At 36.6% G+C, this 22,673-nt stretch overlaps 1 protein-coding gene across 2 annotated transcripts in view; it reads right to left on the reverse strand.

Annotated features, from left to right (window-relative positions):
- Window positions 1-943: 943 nt before the first annotated feature.
- Window positions 944-22,673, reverse strand: part of LOC100162489 (mucin-17) — a 70,662-nt gene continuing 48,932 nt past the window's right edge. Inside the window, exons 3-12 of one of the 2 annotated variants that reach the window (XM_001952387.5) lie at window positions 21,844-21,956; window positions 14,697-14,756; window positions 13,625-13,828; window positions 13,426-13,547; window positions 13,187-13,334; window positions 12,790-13,068; window positions 6,082-12,684; window positions 3,795-5,955; window positions 2,887-3,246; window positions 944-2,425 (exon numbers count right to left, since the gene is read on the reverse strand). In XM_001952387.5, coding sequence (XP_001952422.2) covers window positions 2,323-2,425; window positions 2,887-3,246; window positions 3,795-5,955; window positions 6,082-12,684; window positions 12,790-13,068; window positions 13,187-13,334; window positions 13,426-13,547; window positions 13,625-13,828; window positions 14,697-14,756; window positions 21,844-21,952 — 10,149 coding nt within the window. In that variant the 5' untranslated portion in view covers window positions 21,953-21,956 and the 3' untranslated portion in view covers window positions 944-2,322. Of the gene's footprint in view, window positions 2,426-2,886; window positions 3,247-3,794; window positions 5,956-6,081; window positions 12,685-12,789; window positions 13,069-13,186; window positions 13,335-13,425; window positions 13,566-13,624; window positions 13,829-14,696; window positions 14,757-21,843; window positions 21,957-22,673 lie in introns of both variants that reach the window. The other variant, XM_008191792.3, reaches the window with a different exon arrangement.

A 22,673-nucleotide genomic window follows, 5' to 3' on the forward strand; every position in this document is an offset into this window, starting at 1 on the left:
TTAAAATTAAATATTATAATATTATTCTATGTATAATCAATGATGTTAGGTATACCACATAAGGCCGTATAGGTGTATTTACGAGTCTAGCCTCAGCGTTGCTCGCATGAACGGTAAACAAAACAATTTATGCTCAATCATATATGTATTTTTCTGTCCAGACCGACCTAATAATGCAGTAATATTCTAGAAAACTGATCTGAATTCGCAATAATGTCTACTCGAGTCTCGAGATTGATCAGTCCACATTTGAAAATTCTGATTTTAATGCCGAATAATCGACATTTGAAATATCCTAAATTGTAAAATATTCAAACCAAATTTATAAGAATTGGGGGGATGAAATTGGGAAAAGTTGTCAGATCGATCTCAAGTTGACATAATAACGAATTCAAATCAGTTTTCAAATGTATTATCGTATTATGAAGTCGATCAGTATAAATGGATAAAATATTGGTATGTTTTAGCTAAAATAACTGATCGCTACCAATTATCAGTAATATTATATCATATTATATCAGATTGGCTATTGATTCCGTATTTCCGTGGTGGTCGTCGTTGTGGGAGCAAACCACGTATCGCCTGATCTTTACAATAATAATTCTTGCCTGACCGTTTGCAAGACCGGCTGGCGGGTGAATGTGAAAAGCGTCTAATCGAATGACACTGACATACCTACCCCTAAGTCCATAAACTTAAAAATTTTAATTTGAGACCACATTTAGGTATGTCTAAATGAATGCCTTAAGCCCTTATATATACACAAATTCGGCTAATCACAAACGAGACAAAATAATGTAGAATGACGTTTGTTAGTTAAAATTATAACAAGATTTTCACTAATATATCAGTTGCGACTTGCTGCAGCAGTAGGTACATTATTATTTAAACAAAATAAGGCGTTAGAAATATATTTTTTTTTTTAAAGAAAATAATACATTTTGTAGGTAATATTAATATTATAATCTCGTATCACAAAAATGTCAGTAAAAAAAATTATTCACAATAAAACACACAATATGCTATGTATAAAAGTACATTATTAAATTTAAACAGTAGTAAATAATAATTTTTAAAAAAATGTATGTAATAATATCATCTAAACATGACAATATATTTGCTCACATAATATTATATAGGTAGGTACCTAGTTTATTGGCAAAACATTATTTGAAATACATTCATTAATTATATTAAGTAGACAATTTTTTTGGCCTAGTTATAATATTAATTGTTAATCATATACTTATCTTATAAGTATATTAATGTATATCTAAGCTTATGAACAATTTATAATATTTACATGTTATCCGTGCAGCATGTTTATCTGTGTGTTCGAGAGGCAGAAATCATTTCGAAAACAAAATTGCTTCGTGTTTGTGCAAAGCATTCTTAAACTTCAAGTTTTTCAAAATTATTTATAGTTTTCAAAATATTTTTGTGATGCATGCACACAATACAGTTGAGTAGATATATTGACTTCTGCCTGTTAAACTACTCAGATAAAAATCAGACGTTACAATAACAATAATAATAGTAATAATAATAAAAAATTTCGTTGCATTTCATCTTGGAAATCATGAGCGCTGGATCGGGCTTGGTTAAAACGAAATATAATATCATTGGGTGGATAATTTCGTACATAGTTCTTAAAAAATTACGAGTGAATGGCAGCGATGTGATGCGTATTATATACGATATAAAATAGATTTTAGAAAAAAATTCGGTATTCATTGTGTCTGGACGGTTAGATTTTTCAATACACAAAAAGAATATAAAAGTTATATAAAAATGTAATTTTTTGTAGCAATGTGGCGTGTATCGCTTACCGTTACGCATACAATTATATTATTATTTATATTACCTATATATATATATATACGTAGTTATGTTTTCTAAATTTCTAATCGTATCGTTAAATTTAATTTAATTTAGTTGTATAAAATCGCTTGGAAAAAAAATTGATGTAAACAATTAACGTTGTTTCTAAAAGTGTCTTACTACAATAAATAACTAACCTATTTTTTTTTAAATTAACTAAATGTAATAAATATAAAATACTCATTAGAACCAGTCTCCAATGTTTTCACGATGGCATACCATGTTTGTCTTTTGTTTTTTTTCGTCGTAATAATGATGGTATTTATATATTGAGCAACGTAATGCCGCGAAAGTGGACATTTCGCTCGATGTGGTTAATAATGAGAAAAAAAAGTAAAAAAGGTAAAATAAAAAAAATTGACGGTCGTCTACTTTTGGTTCTCGTTGCTCGTTAACTGTGGTATTTGGCACTATGTCGTTGAACGTTTATTTCCTTATTATTCACCTCCTCTTTTGGTCGATCGCTTCGGCCATCATTTTTCTGAGCAAAGGCTCTGGACTGCAAGGCTTAGGATCGCATTTCATCTTGCCATCGGCACCGCATCTGCAATACCGAAAACCATAGTTATAGTACATTCACACCAAAGAATAGGTAGTCTAATATTATTTTGATTTTAAGTTTTCTCGACAATAATTACATAGATATTAACTACAATTTATAGTATTATGCATAATGGCCATTGATATTTATTTCATAACTTAATAATACATAAAGGTACCTAGTACCTAAATACTTTTTTTAAAAAATATTTTTAAAACCAATAGCATAGTTTTAGAAACTTGCTAAGGCAAAGAGAGATTGGTAGTTAATAATCATTTTTTTAGAATGAGAAGAAAATAAGAAATAGTATTTTATTTTTTTGAACATTTATTTAGACCAGTCTGCCAACAGTAACATAGGTATTATTATATTGTTTAGAAAAAAACTTCAATAAACTTTAGCACACGCCGAGACGATGAAAACGGAAAAGGTCGACCTGTTTGTATTTAGATCTAGGTACTCACATGCACTCGAGACAAGGACCAGAAGCGATTCCCACGTCTTCGCCCACTCGGTAAGCGTGTCCGTGGATAAGACATCCGGTACGCCTGGCCGCCCCTCGGTAGGCGTTGGCAAAGAAATGTGGTGGTACTACGGTCGTGGTTGAAGTGGTAGACGTAGTCACGTTGACGGACGTGGTTTGGGCCACCGGACACTCGTAACGTGGACAACAGAAACCTTGTATGTTCTCCTGGTAACACCCGAATATGGGTGGCGGGCAGCTCTGTTGCAGGCAAATTATATCGCCCCGGAAACAGAAACAGAAATCGCATGGATCGTCTCTGGGCACTTGCTGGGCAGACACGTATATCTTGCCACCGTATCTGTTACAATAATTTTTTTAAATGCCATTAGTATATATTATAAATAAATTGTAGCTCGTTTAAAAGTCAACACCAATCAGTGTGCATAACTTGAAAACGCATTCAGCATAATTTCCACACCCTAATGCTTATTTCTTTTTACTATATCCTCTATCTTATAAACGTCAAATGTTTATACCAAGAATTGATTTTATAGGACTTATTAAATATCAAAATGTCAACGAACAACAACAAAAATTAATACGGAACTGTCTCAGAATGTAGAAATAATTAAATACAAAAAAATTAATGGTATCTATATAAGCTAGAAAAATAAATTTCTAATGGTTTGAAAATTTAAGTTACGATAATAAAAAGTGAGCTTTAAATAATGATTATAATAAAAATTATTATTATTATAAATGCTCCTTTTAAACCCTACACTATGCAATGATGTATTGTGAGCACAGTAAAACCATTCATGTCGTATGATACGTCATGAAATGGCGATTCTCAAATATCCCCCTATCCCAATTCCAAGAACAAGAAAATCAAAATTTATCACTCACCTGCATGTTCCCGACCCGTAAGATGCTTCGTTTTCATCTTCATACTCGTCCGGGAAACCTTGATCTGGTTGCAAAGTCGCTTCGGATGTAGACTCTTGATGGAATGGTTTTTGAGTCCATGTCGATTGCGGGATTGGCGTGTATGAAGGCTTCTTGGGGTAATTCGCGAGAGGAGCGTTTGTGGAAGGGTTGAACGTAGGTGTCTCCGTATCAAGAGGTATGTGCACAGCACCACCGGTTTCCGGTCGAGGATGTCCATTGTAGTGGTTGTTGACATTTCCTCCTTGGACAGGAGGACGGAACGATGAGCTACTCGGATCGCTGAACCTATTATCATTGTTGTCTGGAGTACTGGCTTCTGGCCGACCGGTCACCGCTACTTGTGACGGGACTCCCGCTGGCACATCCGAGTCTGGCGTAATCTGACTATTCACGTCATCTGGTTTCTCTTCCGCAACTGGCTTGTCTACTACAGCTGTATCTTCCACATGCACCCCATGTTGTTCGGATGACGGTGAACTGACCTCGGGCGTCTTGTTGTCGTCGACTACCACAGCTAATTCCGGTAGTGATGAATTGGTATTTGGTTCGACGGCGTTTTGACCATGTGGCAGAATTTGATCGCTAGGAGTTTCCAGTCCGTTATTGTTCGTCAAGTCCTGCTCACCAGAACTCGGCAATCGTTGCGTTGTCGGAGATTCTAACGGAGTTTTATTATCGTCGACTGCCGTTTCAACTCCAGGATGGTTAGATGGTAAATCAGTCGATACTCCTTGGTCGGCGGAATTTACTTCAGACTGTGGCAAAATGTTTGGAATTTGGGTTGCTCCCACCACTGCGTCTGCGACGTTTTCGGTCGATGGCGAAATGTTTGAGTCCATCGTAGCTGTTGGAATTTCTGGTGAAATTTCGTTTATTGTATCTGTTTGTTGTGATTCTGGCGCACCATTTACACTGCTCACAGTGGTCGGGGGTTCGTTTGTGTATTCATACTGTGGAGAATTTTCCGGCACGATTGTTGGTTGATTGTCTTCTTCGAAGAGTCCAGGCTGTTGTTCCAAGGTTTCAGTAGGTTTTGATGAAGTTTCTAAAGAGTTTTTAACCGCGTCTTTGACCAAGTAAACCGACGAAATGATGTCGTCGATACTTGTTGGTCTCAAACCACCGACGTTATTATCGGAAACCATAGGTTTTTCGTCTGCTACAACCGTGGGCATTTGAGTTCCTACTTCTAAGGGATCAACTTCATTCACGGGCAAATCCATTACTTCATTGGCGGGTTTCTGGTTGGAATCGTCATTGATGGATGGATTATTGAACCCTTCGCTTGCTTTGTTATCAGTATCTACTTGTTGCTGATCTAAAACAGAACCGCTAGGCTTGTATGTAGTGGCAGCAATCGATACATCGGATTCGGAGTTTTGTTCTGGTTGATTTTGATCGCTAGCAGGAATTACATTTGTTACTGCAGGCTCATAGTTTTCTGGCACTTGGGTTGATGGTACTTGGTCTTGAGATTCGTTGACCGTGTTGACTAATAAATTCTGTTCTTCGATATTATTTATTGTTTCTGGTTTGTTCGTTATTGATTGGTCATCGGTTACGTAAGAAGTCGTTGTAGAATCAGCTTCAGAATTTTCAATTGGTTTTTGGTTTTCAATTGCCTGATTAATTTCAGTTGGTTTATTATTTTCTGTTAGTTGATCACTTTCAGTTGGCTTATTGTTTTCTTCCGGTTTTTCATATTCTTCCGTCTTATCACTATAGGCTGGTTTTTCGTTTTCCAATGATGGATCACTACTTACAGGTTTTGTGTTGTCTATTGTCCCAAGGTTGACAGCAGTTACTGCTGCATCACTTTCACCATCTGTAGATACAACATCTTCAATAGGTTTATATGGGATTTCAGTATGTGCTGGAACATCGGTCACACCAACACTATCTTCAGAATTTATATTAGAGTTTGAATCCAATTGTGATGGTGCTAAAGTGTTGTATTCTTGTGAAGTTTGAGGATTAGACGTGCTTGAAATATCCTCGTCAGTATGCGTTTTTTCATCATTTACTTCACCAGGCTTATCTTCTAATACCACAGTGGATATTAATTGAGGAGAGCCAAGTTGATTATGACTGTCAAACAACATTCCTTCTATGCCTCCTTCTGTAAAATAAAAATGATAAGATATATTTTATTTATGACTAACATCGTATCATTCAGATTAGTACTCAAAACAAGTAAAAAAAAGTTATCTATTTAAATGCCATTAATTTTCATATAATTACTTACCACACATATATGTTGGGCAACACCACGATTCGTTTCCTGGGTGTAAAGGTATACAATTTCTATGTTGAGGTGGTGCAGGTGGGCAGTTTACAGAAGTGCACGTGACTATACTATTTAAGCACTCGCATTTTTCATGACACGGGTTAGATTTCGGAACTTCAGCTTTGTGTGCATAAGTCACGAAATCTATCAAACAGCTCCCCTCTCCTGGTACTCCTGGTTGTACGTTTTCGTATTGTTCTGTTACTACATCACTATTTTTGTCAACATTAGATGTGGTTACTTCATTTACAGAATCAACTGGTTCGTTTGTTATGATGGATTCCGGAGTATTCGATGATTCACTATAACCTGTTGTTGTTATATCTATAACGTAATCGGGCGTTTTTGATACAAATGGCTTATCAGCATTCTGTGGACTTTCGGACGGTTTTTCATCAACAATCGGATTGGCATTTAATATATTATTTTCTGTAGGTGACTGAGTTGCGTATAATTCAGATTCAGTATTTGAATCTTGATTTATTTCATTAGGACCTTCTAGCTTGTATGGTACATTGGTACTCACCTCCACATTATTGATAATATTCATATTCGGAGATTCTTGAATAGGGCTATTCGTTGACTCATCACCCGCGTTATACTGAGTTGATTCTTCATTAGAGCTTAGTTGAGGTACAACATTTTCAGGTCGATCATTGTTTACATTCGTTTCAACAGCAATCGATGGATTTACTGGTGAGCCGTTTTCAACCATTTGACTTGTAGGTATATCTGTAGATGGCACTACATCGGCATAGCTATTTGTCGTCATTAAATTGTCTGCATTATCTACACTTCCTGATATCGCTTGAATAGTTGCGCTTTCGACTAAAACGTCTCCATTTGTATCTTTAATTGGTTTTTCATCGGATATTTGTGAATTTAAACCAGTTTCTATTTTATCCGAGGAAGGTGTAACATTGTCAACATTATTAAGATTTGGTGCAGTGCTCGTAACCAAATTATTTGTATCATCTGAGGGAGCATCTGGGTACACTGCTGTTTGATCTACAATCTCATTAACATTCTCGTCTTGTGATTGTTCGTGAGGAGTGGCATTTTCATATTCATTATTTTGTGCTGGGGCTTGCGTGGAAATAGATTGTTCATCATTACTATCAAACAATACAGGAAATTCAGTTGGTGCTTCAGAATTTTGTACTCCATTTATTTCAGTTGGTACATAACTATCGGCAGATTGATTGGGTGAACCATTTGACGGCAAGTCGTTTGGTGTTTTTGTTTCGTCTTGTGTCGTTATTGGATCACTAGGATTAATAACTTGAGGCTGCACAGGAATATTATTATCAGCTATTTGCAGTTGTGGTGAATATGTGGTAACATCATTTGCGTGTTCATCAGATGACGATGGATATTTATTTGTCGACGCTTCCGATTCAGTTGGAGTTTCAGTTTGAAGAAGTGTGATTTGGTGGTCTACCGAATCAGCATTAGGAGGGCTTTCGTCCTCTTCTCCTGAATGTTCGTCAACTGGTTGATTTTCATGGGACGAAGGATCATCTACCGATACACCGTGATTTATTACTTCCGTGTTTACATCATAGTTTATTCCAGTCATTGGCGTAACGGCTGGTTCCAAATTCACTGGGTTGTTCGATCCGAATTTATTATCGTTATGTTCAGCAATGACGGGTACATTTTCATTAGAATTAACCGGACTTTCTGTTACTACATCACTGTTAACTTTGTTATCCACAGGCTTAATGTTTATTGAATTTTCATTATATTCATCATTTGCTTGTGGTACCACGTTTTGGCCTTCTGTTACAGTTTCAGTGTGACTTGTTGGTAATATGTTGACTTTGTCGGTGGTATCAGAAAACGATGGTTTGTCATCAGCTGATGGTTTTAGGACTTCAACAGTCTTGTCTTCATCCTTTTCTGTCGAAGAATATTTATCACTGGTATTGTTTATATTGGATATTGAAGTAGACTCTTCACCTTTAATTTGATTATCTGAGAACAATGGTGGTGATGTCGGTGACATAATAAATATATTATTATCTTCGTTTGGTTGTTCTGTTGCAGCATTATTTTCTGAAGCCACTGGTGAAACTGGTTGTATAGGACTATTTTCAGGTACTATATTTTCGGATTGAATATCATAAGGTTTGGATGGAATTTCAGTTGAATATGTATTTTCGGATTGTGGACTACCTTGATTATTTTGTTCTACAGGTGTTTTATCTGATTCTGGTTGATTTTGTCCTCCCAATGTACTGTCCACTACTGGTTTATTTTGCTCAATGGGTTCATTTTCTACTTTAGGGACATCCGTTGAGGATACGTTCTCTGTCTGAGGACTATCCAGATTTATTTGTTCTACCGTTGTCTTATCAGATTCCGGTTGATTTTGTTCTCCTGAAGTACTGTCCACTAATGGTTTGTTTTGTTCAGTAGGTTCGTTTACTACCTTGGGAATTTCAGTTGAAGATAAATTCTCTGTCTCAGGACTATCTTGATTTATTTGTTCTACTGGTGTCTTATCAGATTCTGGTAGATTTTGTGTATCCGAACTACTGTCTACTGCTGGTCTGATTTGTTCAGTAGGATCGTTTGCAACCATTGTAATTTCAGTTGGAGATACATTCTCGGACTGAGAACTATCCTGGTTGTTTTTGTCTACAGGTGTCTCATCAGAGTTTGGTTGATTTGCAGCTCCTAAAGTACTGTCCACTAATGGTTTATTTTGTTCAGTTGGTTCATTTTCTATTTTAGGGATATCAGTTGGAATAAAATTCTCTGACTGAGGACTTTCCTGTTTATTTTGATCTACAGGTGTTTTATCAGATTCTGGTTGGTGTTCAGCTCCTGAAGCATTGTCCACTACTAGATTATTTTGTTCAGTTGGTTCATTTTCTACTTTGGGGACATCAGTTGGAGACACGTTCACTGACTGAGCACTGTCTTGATTTATTTGTTCTGCTGATGTTTTATCAGATTCTTGGTGGTTTTCAGCACCCATACTACTGTCCACGGTTGGTTTATTTTGTTCAGTTGGTTCGTTTTCTACTTTAGGGACATCAGTTGGAGATATATAATCTGTTTGAAGGCTATCCTGGTTATTTTGGCCTACAGGCGTCTTATCAGATTCTGATTGATCTTCAGCTCCCAAAGTACTGTCCACTGCTGGTTTGTTTTGTCCAGTAGATTCGTTTTCAATGTTCGGGACACCAGTAGGAGATACGTTCTCTGACTGAGGACTGTCTTGATTTATTTGTTCTGCTGGTGTCTTATCAGATTCTTGTTGGTTTTCAGCACCAGTACTACTGTCCACGGCTGGTTTATTTTGTTCAGTAGGATCGTTTACTACCTTTGGAATTTCAGTTGGAGATAAATTCCCTGCCTGAGAGCTAACCGGGTTATTTTGGTCTACAGCTGTGTTATCAAATTCTGGTTGATTTTCAGCTTCCAATGTACTGTCCACCACCGGTTTATTTTGTTCAGTGGGATCGTTTACTACGTTGGGAAATTCTGTTGGCGATACATTTTCTGCCTGAGAACTATCCTGGTTATTTTGATCTATTGGTGTCTTATTAGATTCTGGTTGGTTTTCAGCACCCGAAGTTATATCTACAACTGGTTTATTTTGTTCAGTTGGTTCGTTTTCTACTTTAGGGACATCAGTTGTAGGTACATTTTCTGCCTGAAGATTGTCTTGGTTTATTTGTTCTACCGGTATTCTATCAGTTTCTGGTTGTTTTTCAGCTTCTGAAGTACCGTCCACTACTGGTTTATTTTGTTCAGTGGGTTCATTAACTACCTTGGGAATTTCAGTTGAAGATACATTCTCTGACTGAGGAGTATCTTGGTTTATTTGTTCTACTGGTGTCTTATCAGATTCTGATTGGTTTTCAACTCCCGAAGTACTGCCCACTACTGGTTTATTTTGTTCAGTAGATTCGTCCGCTACTTTAGGGACATCAGTTGGAGATACATTTTCTGATTGAGGACTGTCTTGATTTATTTGTTCTGCTGGTGTCTTATCAGATTCTGATTGGTTTTCAGCTCCTGAAGTACTGCCCACTACTGGTTTATTTTGTTCAGTAGGTTCGTCCGCTACTTTAGGGACATCAGTTGGAGATACATTCTCTGACTGAGGACTGTCTTGATTTATTTGCTCTGCTGGTGTCTTATCAGATTCTGATTGGTTTTCAGCTCCCGAAGTACTGTCCACTACTGGTTTATTTTGATCATTAGTTTCGTCCGCTACTTTAGGGACTTCAGTTGGAGATACATTTTCTGATTGAGGAATGTCTTGATTTATTTGTTCTGCTGGTGTCTTATCAGATTCTGATTGGTTTTCAGCTCCAGAAGTACTGTCCACTACTGGTTTATTTTGTTCATTAGTTTCGTCCGCTACTTTAGGGACATCAGTTGGAGATACATTTTCTGATTGAGGACTGTCTTGATTTATTTGTTCTGCTGGTGTCTTATCAGATTCTGATTGATTTTCAGCTCCCGAAGTACTGCCCACTACTGGTTTATTTTGATCAGTGGGTTCATTAACTACCTTGGGAATTTCAGTTGGAGATACATTCTCTGACTGAGGAGTATCTTGGTTTATTTGTTCTACCGGTGTCTTATCAGATTCTGATTGGTTTTCAGCTCCCGAAATACTGCCCACTTCTGGTTTATTTTGTTCAGTAGGTTCGTCCGCTACTTTAGGAACATCAGTTGGAGATACATTTTCTGATTGAGGACTGTCTTGATTTATTTGTTCTGATGGTGTCTTATCAGATTCTGATTGGTTTTCAGCTCCTGAAGTACTGCCCACTTCTGGTTTATTTTGTTCAGTAGGTTCGTCTGATACTTTAGGGACATCAGTTGGAGATACATTTTCTGATTGAGGACTGTCTTGATTTATTTGTTCTGATGGTGTCTTATCAGATTCTGATTGGTTTTCAACTCCTGAAGTACTGCCCACTACTGGTTTATTTTGTTCAGTAGGTTCGTTTACTACCTTTGGAATTTCAGTTGGAGATACATTCTCTGACTGAGGACTATCCTGTTTATTTTGGTCTACAGGTGTTTTATCTGATTCTGGTTGGTGTTCACCTCCTGAAGCATTGTCCACTACTAGATTATTTTGTTCAGTCGGTTCATTTTCTACTTTGGGGACATCAGTTGGAGACACGTTCACTGACTGAGCACTGTCTTGATTTATTTGTTCTACCGGTATTCTATCAGTTTCTGATTGGTTTTCAGCTCCCGAAGTACTGTCCACTACTGGTTTATTTTGTTCAGTGGGGTTGTTTACTACGTTGGGAAATTCTGTTGGCGATACATTTTCTGACTGAGAACTATCCTGTTTATTTTCGTCGACAGGTGTCTTATCTGATCCTGGTTGATTTTCAGCTCCCAATGTACTGTCCACCACTGGTTTATTTTGATCAATGGGTTCGTTTTCTAGTTTTGGAATTTCAGTTGTATATGAATTTTCTGACTGAGGGCTATCCGGGTTATTCTGTTCTACAGCTGTGTTATCAGATTCTGGTTGGTTTGAAGCTCCTGAAGAACCGGGCACAACTGGTTTATTTTGTTCAGTTGATTCGTTTTCTACTTTGGGGACATCAGTTGGAGATACATTTTCTGACTGAGGACTGTCTTGGTTTATTTGTTCTGCCGCTATTTTATCAGTTTCTAGTTGTTTTTCAGCTCCTGAAGTACTCTCCACCATTGGTTTATTTTGTTCAGTTGGTTCGTTTACTACTTTAGGGATTTCAGTTGGGGATAAAATGTCTGAATGAGCACTGTCTTGGTTTTCTATTTTAGTAGGATTTTCATTTCCATTGGATGCCGTTTCAGTTTGTGGTTTAGTGTCCGAGTGTTTTTCTGGTGTTTGGTCATTATCATTTGATTCAATTGGCCCCTTTTCAAAGACAGCGATATTTTCTGTAGTAATATCTTCTTGAGGCTTATCTTGTACATTATAACTCTGTGTTCCACTTTCTACAGAATTTTCTGTCGATGCAACTGGTAAATTGGACGCAATACCGTCTTGAATTGAGTTGTTATCTGGAATTTCATTACTATTATTTTCTAGGTCAACCTTAACGTCATCGTTTTTATTGGAAACCGATTGAGTAGTAGAAAGAATATCGTTTTCATTTGATGAAGGATCAGATGATGGTAACTTAGTCGGTTGTGCTTCGTTAGTTGATGTTGGCTCATCGGGTTTCTCGGTACTATCAAAATTAGCTTGTCCAGATTCTGTACCAACAGAGTTTTCCTGATTTATTAAATTTGGTGCAGCACTCGCAGTTTCCTGCTTGTTTCCTTCGTTTAATTTATTTGCATTATCACTATTTGGTAATATATTTGTTTCTCCTGATGCATTATGATTGTCTGGAGAAGCTGCTGTAGTATCATCAGACTCTACATCATTCCCGTCGTCTTGTTCGCTTGATGGTTGGCTCTCTCCCAGTTTATTGTATACATCTTCATTCAATGGGAATTTTTCTGCTTCGTTTTCGTCTGAATCACTTAGTGACATTGGTTGTAGCGTCGATGTGTCATACGAACTGTTCGTTTCATTTGCTGTAAAATAATAATAAAAGCCGCTCATGTTAATACACTGAGATTTTTCTGAAAATGTTTTTTAAAAGTGCAGCTATTGTAAATAAATATATATGATTCACATACCACATTGATACGAAGTTGGGCAACATTGGCCAGCTGGTGGTGTTTCCGGTGTGCAGTCTTTTCCTCTGAGTGGTTCACCGCAGTCTTGAACTGCACACACAATATCACCTCTCATACAATAGCAATGTTCGCAAGGTTTTTCTGAGACCATAGCAATAGACTCTCCATCTCGGTAAGTTTCCTCGTTAACTCGGCAATCGAATGGCGCAGAAGTAGTGGAGAAGACTAGTCCACCAGTGATTTGTGGTGCCGACGTAGTAGATTTTTCACTTTCATAATCTACAGAAACGTTTGAGATAGATTAATATTACTGTTAAGGCAACATACATACACTCACACTGTGAGATGTATAAAGTTTACTTTAAAGTGGGTTTCTAAAGTACTACTACTAACTCACCACAATCGTATCGAACAGGACAGCAAACGCCTTCATGGTATACCGGTCGACAGCCTTCCACATGCAACGTACACTCTTGCATGATGCAAGCTGTTCGGTTTCTGATACAGTAACAGAGTTCACAAGGTTTTTTCGGATTGGGAGGAACCTATATACAAACGTGGATAAAGACAAATATATTATAATCAGATTTTTTTGATAGGACATGACAACGAAACGATGATCGTTTCCAGACTTACCTGTGCCCCATCAGGAAAGAATTCGTTTTCATCCATCATGCACCCGTAATTGTCGTGCCATCCAATTTCAGTTGTTGTAGTTGGTGTCGGCGTGGTTGAACTGGTCAACAGGTGTACTGGCACTGTAACATCCGAACCAACTGGGTGGCTTATTGATGTACGAATTTACTGAGTTTTATTTTTATATTTAATAACATACCTTCCGGGCAAGATATGGTAGGACAACATTGATCTGGCGATTTCTGTACCGTGCAGTCTTGTCCAATTGCTTTTGAAAACGGACATACTCTCAGGTAGCACATCAGCATTCGATTGTGGCAAGTACAGTTTAAACACGGTTCGTTGGTTACTATGCGGTCACCTTCTTCGTAGTGTTGATAATTATAGTAACAGCCATTTGGGTCTAGACAGAAAAGAACATGTTGTAATCGATAAAATTGTGCACATAGCGTGTTGTATTACCTATAGTAAAATATAGTAAAAGCTTATTCAAGATCTATAATTAAAATTATATGGATATCGACAAAACGTTGTCCAATATGAGATACAGTTATATATGAATTATTACTATTTATACTTTGTAAGTAGGTACTCGTATAATAAGTAATAACTATAAAATATTAACTATTAAAATTGTATCTCATTATTCTGCATGTATCCAAATAAACGTAAAACCATTGACAATTACTTTTATTAAAAAAATTATTTGTAGGTGGTTAATGTATTGATAGAATTGCACTTGAATTTTGAGTATACTAATGCTATACTTTTATAAAATAAAAGAATCTGTCTATAGATTTTTATTTTGAACAAATGTTTGAAAAAACGCAGCAACGTATTATCGTTGACACCGGTGTAGGTGTTTTGCATAACCAATCAGCCTTCTTATGAAAATATTATACTTTCTTATTTTAATATATTTTAAATATATCATTTTGTGCTATAAATTGTGACTTAATGTCTACAAACTTTGATGTACAATAATGAATTGTCTTTATTGTGCGTATCACACGTAATAGAACTTCGAAAAATTTAAAAAAAAAAACTATAATGTAACACAGTAATAAAATAAAAAAAAATTTTGAAGTGATTTTAAATATTAAACCGTCATTGAAGAAACATGTCTAATATTGTTTACACATATTATTTGAGTTTTTTTTTCTAAACTCTTGTTGTTGCTACTTGCTTGTTGGCGATTCGTTTCGGCCATGAAAAAAAATTAATCCGTTCGCTTGTAACAGAATGATATTCGATAAAAATAAGGTTCTTACCATTAAAATAGTCCGCCAAGTCTGTCCGTTTTGCTTCAATTTCATCGTAAGTCGTCGGAGCTGAAACACAAGAAAATCGTTTTCTTTATTATATCGGTTTGGATCGAGGTTTAGATCATGTGGTGTTCGTCTTATGATGTGTGGAAAAAAATACAATTAAACCAGGGTCATGCCTAATAATGTTGTAGTAATAAAGTATGTACCCGTATAGGAAAAAAAAAATAAATACATTTGTCGACGATATGCGAGTATGCAATCATAATATAACTACAACGCTGCAATAGTGCGTATACCTGTATTGAAAAACGATGATGGTCAGCGATACAATAATTCAACAATAGACAACAAAAACAACAACAATAATAATAATAATAATAATAATAATAATAATAATAATAATAATAATAATAATAATAATAATAATAATAATAATAATCGTTTATATACCGTTAAATGCGATCTCGTTTTCGCACGCCCCGCACATAACAATAATGGTTCCCAAGACACGGCGTTTATAATAATAATCCTACCTATCTGTGCGGACGATATTTTTATTTCTCTTTTTTTGAGTTGTGTGATATAGAATTAACGAGCGTATGTGTTAGCGAAGACGCAGGTCGTATAATATGTCATGGCAGTAAATCGCGTAAACGTGATGAAAGATATTATAATATATATAGGTATAGACTATATCGGGTATCTGGTACCTCGCAGGAATATCTAATTGGAGGATTTGACAGAAGCTGTAGTTGCTCGTTTGAATTTTTTTTTAAATTGCCAATTCCCTATAAATTATGTTAGTTACAGAACACCCTATTTTATACAATATTTAATTGTTTGTTTGTATAATAATACCAAAAATTGTCGGAAATTAATAACTGGTTGCAAAACACCACGTTATTTAGTGAACTTAACTTTGAAGTTTCTGAAGGCAGGTCTCAAATTTAACCTTTTTTTAATTGAACACCATGTTATAATTGATAGTTATTAAATACTACTTAAATTTATTATGGTTAATCGATATTTTATAATTATTAATATAACTAACCAATAAGCTTAATTATTAATTAACATATTTGTTTAGTTATTTAAATTAGTTAAATATACGTCATATAGAGTAAAGATTATAAATTATAATTTTTTTAAAATATTGTATCAGAATTTCATAAAAACATAATATTTTTTTTAAACATTAGGTACCGTACCACCATTTTTGTACCACTTTTAATATAATATTGGCAATAGGTAAAAATGTAAGTACAAGTGTATATTTCTAAAATTAAATTTAAAAATTAACAAAACTTGGAAAAATTAAAACGAAAAAATTGTTATTTCTTGTCAACACCCCCCCCCCCATCTTACAAGTAGAACATAATATCATACACTGCAGTATATAATAAAATTGTATAGGTACCGCTATATCATATTCCAAATCAAATTACAACGTATGTACTATGTATACTGTAGGTATACATACCCTTTATATACCATTAGGGTTTTCTATATTATATATTGTATACGACGAGTTCGAGTTGCGACAATGATCGCTGCAACTACATATAGGTATATATATATATAATATATTATAATTTATGGGAAATGGAATTCGATCGAACTAACTGATTTTGCAAGCACGGATGGTATATAGTACAATAGTACATACCGACGATAGGTTCGTAGCAGGTTTAATCTCACACGGATTCCTCCTATGATCGGGAGATCCGTCGCCGAGCATAATATGATCTTCAGACGATTTACATGCGCGTTTAATAGAATTTCTAACTGTATACCTCCACCGTGTTTATTTTTCGAGGCGATCGATCGATCGATCACGCGACCAGATGTGGGACAATCGCGTGGAGTTTCCACGTACTTACACGTACAGGTATAAATTATACCTGTACGACACTGGTCGAACAAGGTTTAACGGCACCACTTGCGTCACCGTGGTCGGGGTTGTCCCGTGATATAAAACATACGGTCATCAGCAGCTATATACTATATCGGAAGTTTACCGGCGATAAACTTTTTTTTTTCTTCAAAATACCACGTATATTATTATCTATTAATGTACGCACCGTAATGGCGCGGAACCGGTTATCTCGAAATAGATACGAATACTTAATAATAATAATAATAATAATAATATGATTTTAATAACGATAGAAACAAAAAAATCGGAGAGAGAAAATCGCTGCAGTGTCTATTACAATGTTATGGACTCGCGGCGCGTCGTGTTGCAGCTGCGGCGGAATTTTGCATTTCCCGATACGCGCTAAGGCACACGCAATAACTGCCGCTATACCACCTATACCTAATCATAGAGGTAGTGGTGCAGATGGGATACGACGACCGCGGTAATTGACGGTTCCGAGACACGATACTATGGCGGAGAGAACGCACAAATTCCTCGAGACGTTGACGCACACGAATGAGGCGTGAGTTTTTTTTTTTCGTCCCGACCGAGACGTTTAAGCTTTAATTATAAGCGTTAATGAACTTGGTGTATACGTAATTTATTATACACAAGACTCGACCGAAACGAACGGATCATAATATTATAGTATAATATACTGATATAGGTATACACTATACATGGAGAATACATATATATTATTAGATTCGCGGTATATCATTACCAATAGGAATTGCACATGACGGATTTATCATTTTTTCGGCTATAGGCACTACAAAATATATTTTATTGCCCCTTATTGAGCCCCTAAGCTCGTTTATATATATTAATATGTCATTCATTTTTAAACTCTAAAAAATATATTTAATCTTTTTCAATAGACTACTGCTATTATAGCTATATTAGGAACACATAATTTTGTAAAATAATGTGATATTTATAAAACATTATAACGTCCCGTCCACACTGAATAACACAATACATAAGTCGTAAATTCCTAGGAAATCGGAATAAGTTAGAACCTTAAAGTTGCTTTATACTTTTCTATAACTGTTAACGTATATGTCTAAGTGCATGGATATTTAACAGTTATGTGCGCACATTTTAGACAGTTTAGTGCATCAAACTCACAGCCTTCGTGGTTATTATTTACTGAGAAGGTATACAATATTATTACAACAATATACTGAGCCGTGTGCGTCAATATCCCGTTTTGACAATAACATTATTTGTATTGTTTTTTGCGTCTTCATCAGGACGTGGTTTGTCGCGTTTTATGTAACTGCAGTAAGTTGTGTCCACAACAACTCTGGTCGGTCAACAGCGCATCATCAAAATTATATTATAATATCGCCGCCGACATCGCTCAACAGGTAGGTACTTACATAGTTATATCTGTGGACAACTCACACGGCGACCCGTTATCCCGAGATGACGATATGATCAACATCCTTTTCGACGCCCATCGTCACCCCGACACCGTAGTCGCTGTCCACCGGCGCGTTTACATTAGCAAAATTATTCTGGAAACGCGTTTGTGTAATAGTATAATAATGTGTGCGATGATAACGGTTCACCACAGGCCACACTTCCGTCCGCAGCGGATTTTCTCACGGCATTATAATATACGCACAAGCTATAATATATAATGTGCTTTTCGGCATTATCGTCCACCCATTTTTCCCTCCGAAATGTTATAATAACAATTCGGGTCATATATTATTATTTTAACTCCGTAGCACTCACTCGTTATTATTACCTCTATATTAGTGTAATCGTTTGCGGACGTCTGAACAGTTATAATATTATAATATTATATTATATAGACACGCGAAACGCCCCGCGGAAACGAGACGACCGGTGTGATCATTTCGTAACACGTGAATATTAAAATAATAATAATACGCCGAATACTCTGCGCAACGCCACAGATTCTAAATCATCGTATTATGATACAGCAGTTTGGTAAAATATGTTATATTATACGTTGTGTATTATGGGTACCTCTATAAGTCATCAGGTCATAATATGCGCGTGCATATACCATGGTGTTTACGAAACATTTTCATTCGGCTGTCCCGATCGGTTGCCGTTTTTGGGTGTTATTGTTGCATTCGACATTATATTCGGCCGCTCTCACAACAGTTATATTAATATTAATAATAATTATGGCTGTGTGTGATTTATTGTATTCGTATAGAAACCTACAGCTATATATAGGACTGTAAGTGGTCAGTTTTTCCGGTCGCCCGTCCATTGTACAATATCATAATAATCTGAGCTGCCATCGGACGATGTATCCAAATAATATGCGGATATTCGTATATTTTTGTCTGTTTTGGTCTCAAACGGGATCGCACGAAAACGGAAGATTTGATATTTTTTGAATGCGTAGCCATTATTGTGCTGCGTCGTAGATTATATTTTTATAATGTGCCTACGCGTGATGTGAAACGTGCACGAACGCGGTGTGCCCTGCTGCACCGGTGTGGTGATGATCGAGGGTCGACAGAGCGCACCGATTACGCGAGAATCGTGAACTCTGCGTGAAACGTCGTTTTACGGCCAAGTTCATGGATGTCCGATTATTGTGCCCCGCGGGTCTTCGGTGCAACTAATGGTCGACCGCATTGTGTGCAGTTGCAGCGGCAACGTAATCGCCTGTCCTTCACACCGACCGATGTCTCGTAAAATATGTTATTATCATCATTATTATTATTATTATCGTGTATAATAAAGACGAAAGTGTTTTATGCGTCGTGCCGCCACTGCAGTATTTTCGTCCACAATTATTCTATCGTCGTATACGCGACATCATCACGACATAACGTGGATATAATAATATTTAAGCCGGTGAATGAATGTAATGATGTTTCAACTCGGTCGATCAAATACTCAATACCTGTATAATATAGTGATTACCGTAGAGATTGAATTATTCAGAAGCTACGTATTTATTATATAACCAGTTGAAATGGGCTCAGACTTATTAGAAATAAATAGCTGGAGCACGGCAGAGTAATAACAAGAACACAAAGTGGTATATAGCTGCTTGTAGAGCTGGTAATCATTGGTATACCGGTAAATATTTTTGCAGTGGATCTGCGCTGCTGCTGCACAATTATATAATAATATGTGATTATATTATATACTATAACATAATATAATATATAATATGTATATAAATATAAAGTGGGTACCACATAATCCGACTGTCCTTTTAGTCCACTACTTTACTCACTCCCGGCCGAGTGCTATTGTCCTTTAGGACTCGCTCAGCGAATAGGCTGCACTCATCTCCCAGAACGGCGACGAAAGCGAAAAATTTATTTTCATACTATATTATACACTTATTTTATCCTTTTATACGAAAAGGGTTTATATAATAATACAATAATATAATATATTATGTAGTACTTATATTATCCAACGACAACCGCGAGCGAAACAATGGGTGGCGGGCGTCGGCGGCAGCCAAGCCGGACCATAAAAGTAAAATAATACCTAGGTATACGAGAGATGTGGACACTTTGAGCCACCGCCCCGCCCTAACACCCCCGCGCAACCCCTTAATCGCATCACCGTAACGGGGCGACGGTTTATTCGCTGCACAATGCGACGACCGTGTAAAATGCAAAACTCGCGTGACCTTTACTTCCCTCCGGTCTGCGTCGCACGACGACGGTCGTTTTTAATGTTATGCGTCCGTCTTTGCGGCGAACTTGTAGCGCACATTTCGCCGCCAAAGCGATTGAATGCTAAATCTCATTCGCCACAGCCACAGCTGCTGCTGCAGGTATTCACCGCCGCCGTCGATATTATAATATAATATATTATATTACATTATATTTTATAAATGGCGAAGTCGTCGGCGCGCTGAGTAATTCATCGCAGAACGCGGTCGAGGGACCGACAGCAGAGAGATTTTGATTTGACGTGACGTCCGATGAATTTGTTTTTCGAAACTACCGTGCGAACGGACGACAATGCCTTTGGCCGCGACGGACGCGCACTCGTCGATAAACGAGTCGTAAATAATATAATTTATGTCCGTCGCGGGCTGACAACAAAGTAGGTAAGAGCGAGCCGCCTGGTTGCCTAGACCTCTGCAGTGCGTATATTATTATTATACCGTATGGGTACGAGAATAAACAATTCGTATATTTTAGCATATTATGTACCTATAATATAATATAGGTACTTCTGGTACTTAATACTTAATACTATACGTGCACAACAATATTATGGGTTACACGCGTCGAGTAATTTCGACCAATCGTTGTGCTTGCGATGGGTGCGAACGGTCGACGAAGTAAGTACGTCATGTTATATTTTAATATTTACATAATACTGAAAGGGATTTAATTTTTATCAGATAGTTTAGAACAACAACAATAATAATAATAATAATAATCATAATAATATCGGGATGAACAGGTTTTAGTGCGCTATTCAATCCGCATATATATGTATATACTATATAATCATATTATTATTTTAATAAGTCATTCAAAAACAAAAAGATGTGGCTAATAGCATTAAATGCCTGACTTCTAAAAACCAAAACAATAAAGTATTAAAATATGAAAATATGTGTATTATATACTTGTAACTTGTAAGACTTGAAGAGAAGGAGTCATATGATGTTATAAAAAATTCAAATATGAAAAAAAGTTTTTGTGTATTATGCAATAATTATTAATATAAATATCATGATATAAATCATGATTTAACCAAACTTTAGAGAAACAGCTGGTATTTTATTGTTTATTTTTTTATAACACGTATGCTGCAAAGATAAAAAAAAAATACATGTTTAAATGGGGTTTCCGTAATATTTGTGTGCGGGTGGGTTTTTGAACAGATTTGTGCAGACAAACACTATTTCCTACATTATACTATGTATATCGTGAAGAAAAAAAGCTTTCAATGGTTTACTATCCTTTGTAGTTTCAGCCAGAAAAATGTCGTGTTCGAAGAAAAGCACACAAAGACTAATACCTCAAATGCGACTGTGTGTCTTGAAATGTAAAAAAAAAACCAAGAAATCGCATGGTTCGTTACCAGCTGTATCGTATAGGTATAACAATATATTATGTATTATTTGTTATAGTGATGGGAAAACAATTTTAAATCTGTACATAACACATTTTTTAGACACGCAATACAGGAGCCGTAATAAATATATGTATAATATATAATATTTAAACCACACTAAATGCGGGTACTCACCAGACTTTGTTAGTGCTACGCAGACGACCAATATGAGAGCCGCGGTCACACCGCAGCGGTGTTGGAAGCTCGTGGGAGCAGCACTCCCCAGAGCCATGTCTAGTTGCATCGGCCTGGAAAAAAAACGGTAAAATTTAAAATAAAAAATGGCATCATGTACAACTGCAGTGCAGTATCGACGCCGAGGTCGAAACCGGTTACAGGGCGATATTATGATCGACAATACGGTATTAATGTGTGCTATTTTCGATCGCATTTGCGTTATAATAATATATTAAATTATGCATGCGAGCTCGCGATGATGACGACGACGACGATGATAATAACGTTGTGCACGTCCCCTCGGGGTGGACCGCGGAATGCGCACGCGCGTAGACATTTCTCGAGGTTTTGTTATATATTTTATCGTATAATATTATGTAGATTGTACAACGATTTTCGCGGTCGTGATTTATAAATAATGATTAATGATATACCTCTTACCTAGTTACCTATACACGCGGTGTGCTTTTATATCGGTGTGGGTTACCGGCTATACCGTTACATTATTATTATTATTATCATTATAGGTTGCTCAGACTGCTACAGCATCAGATTGCCATGACCGTATGAGACTCTGCTCTCTGCAGCAGGTGTGTGTGTGTGTGTGTGTGTGTGTGTGTGTGTGTGTGTGTGTGTGAAACTATAAGCCTGGTCGCAAGTATGGCAGGCAGGTAAGCAGGGGTAAGTATACATACCTACATCTATATATAGGTATTAAATTATGTGTACTACATCTCGTGGACACACCGGACTAACCAGTAACCAGTTACCACGGGTTTAACGGCCGT

The sequence above is a fragment of the Acyrthosiphon pisum genome, chromosome A1, assembly GCF_005508785.2.
Source record: "Acyrthosiphon pisum isolate AL4f chromosome A1, pea_aphid_22Mar2018_4r6ur, whole genome shotgun sequence".
NCBI lineage: Eukaryota > Metazoa > Arthropoda > Insecta > Hemiptera > Aphididae > Acyrthosiphon > Acyrthosiphon pisum.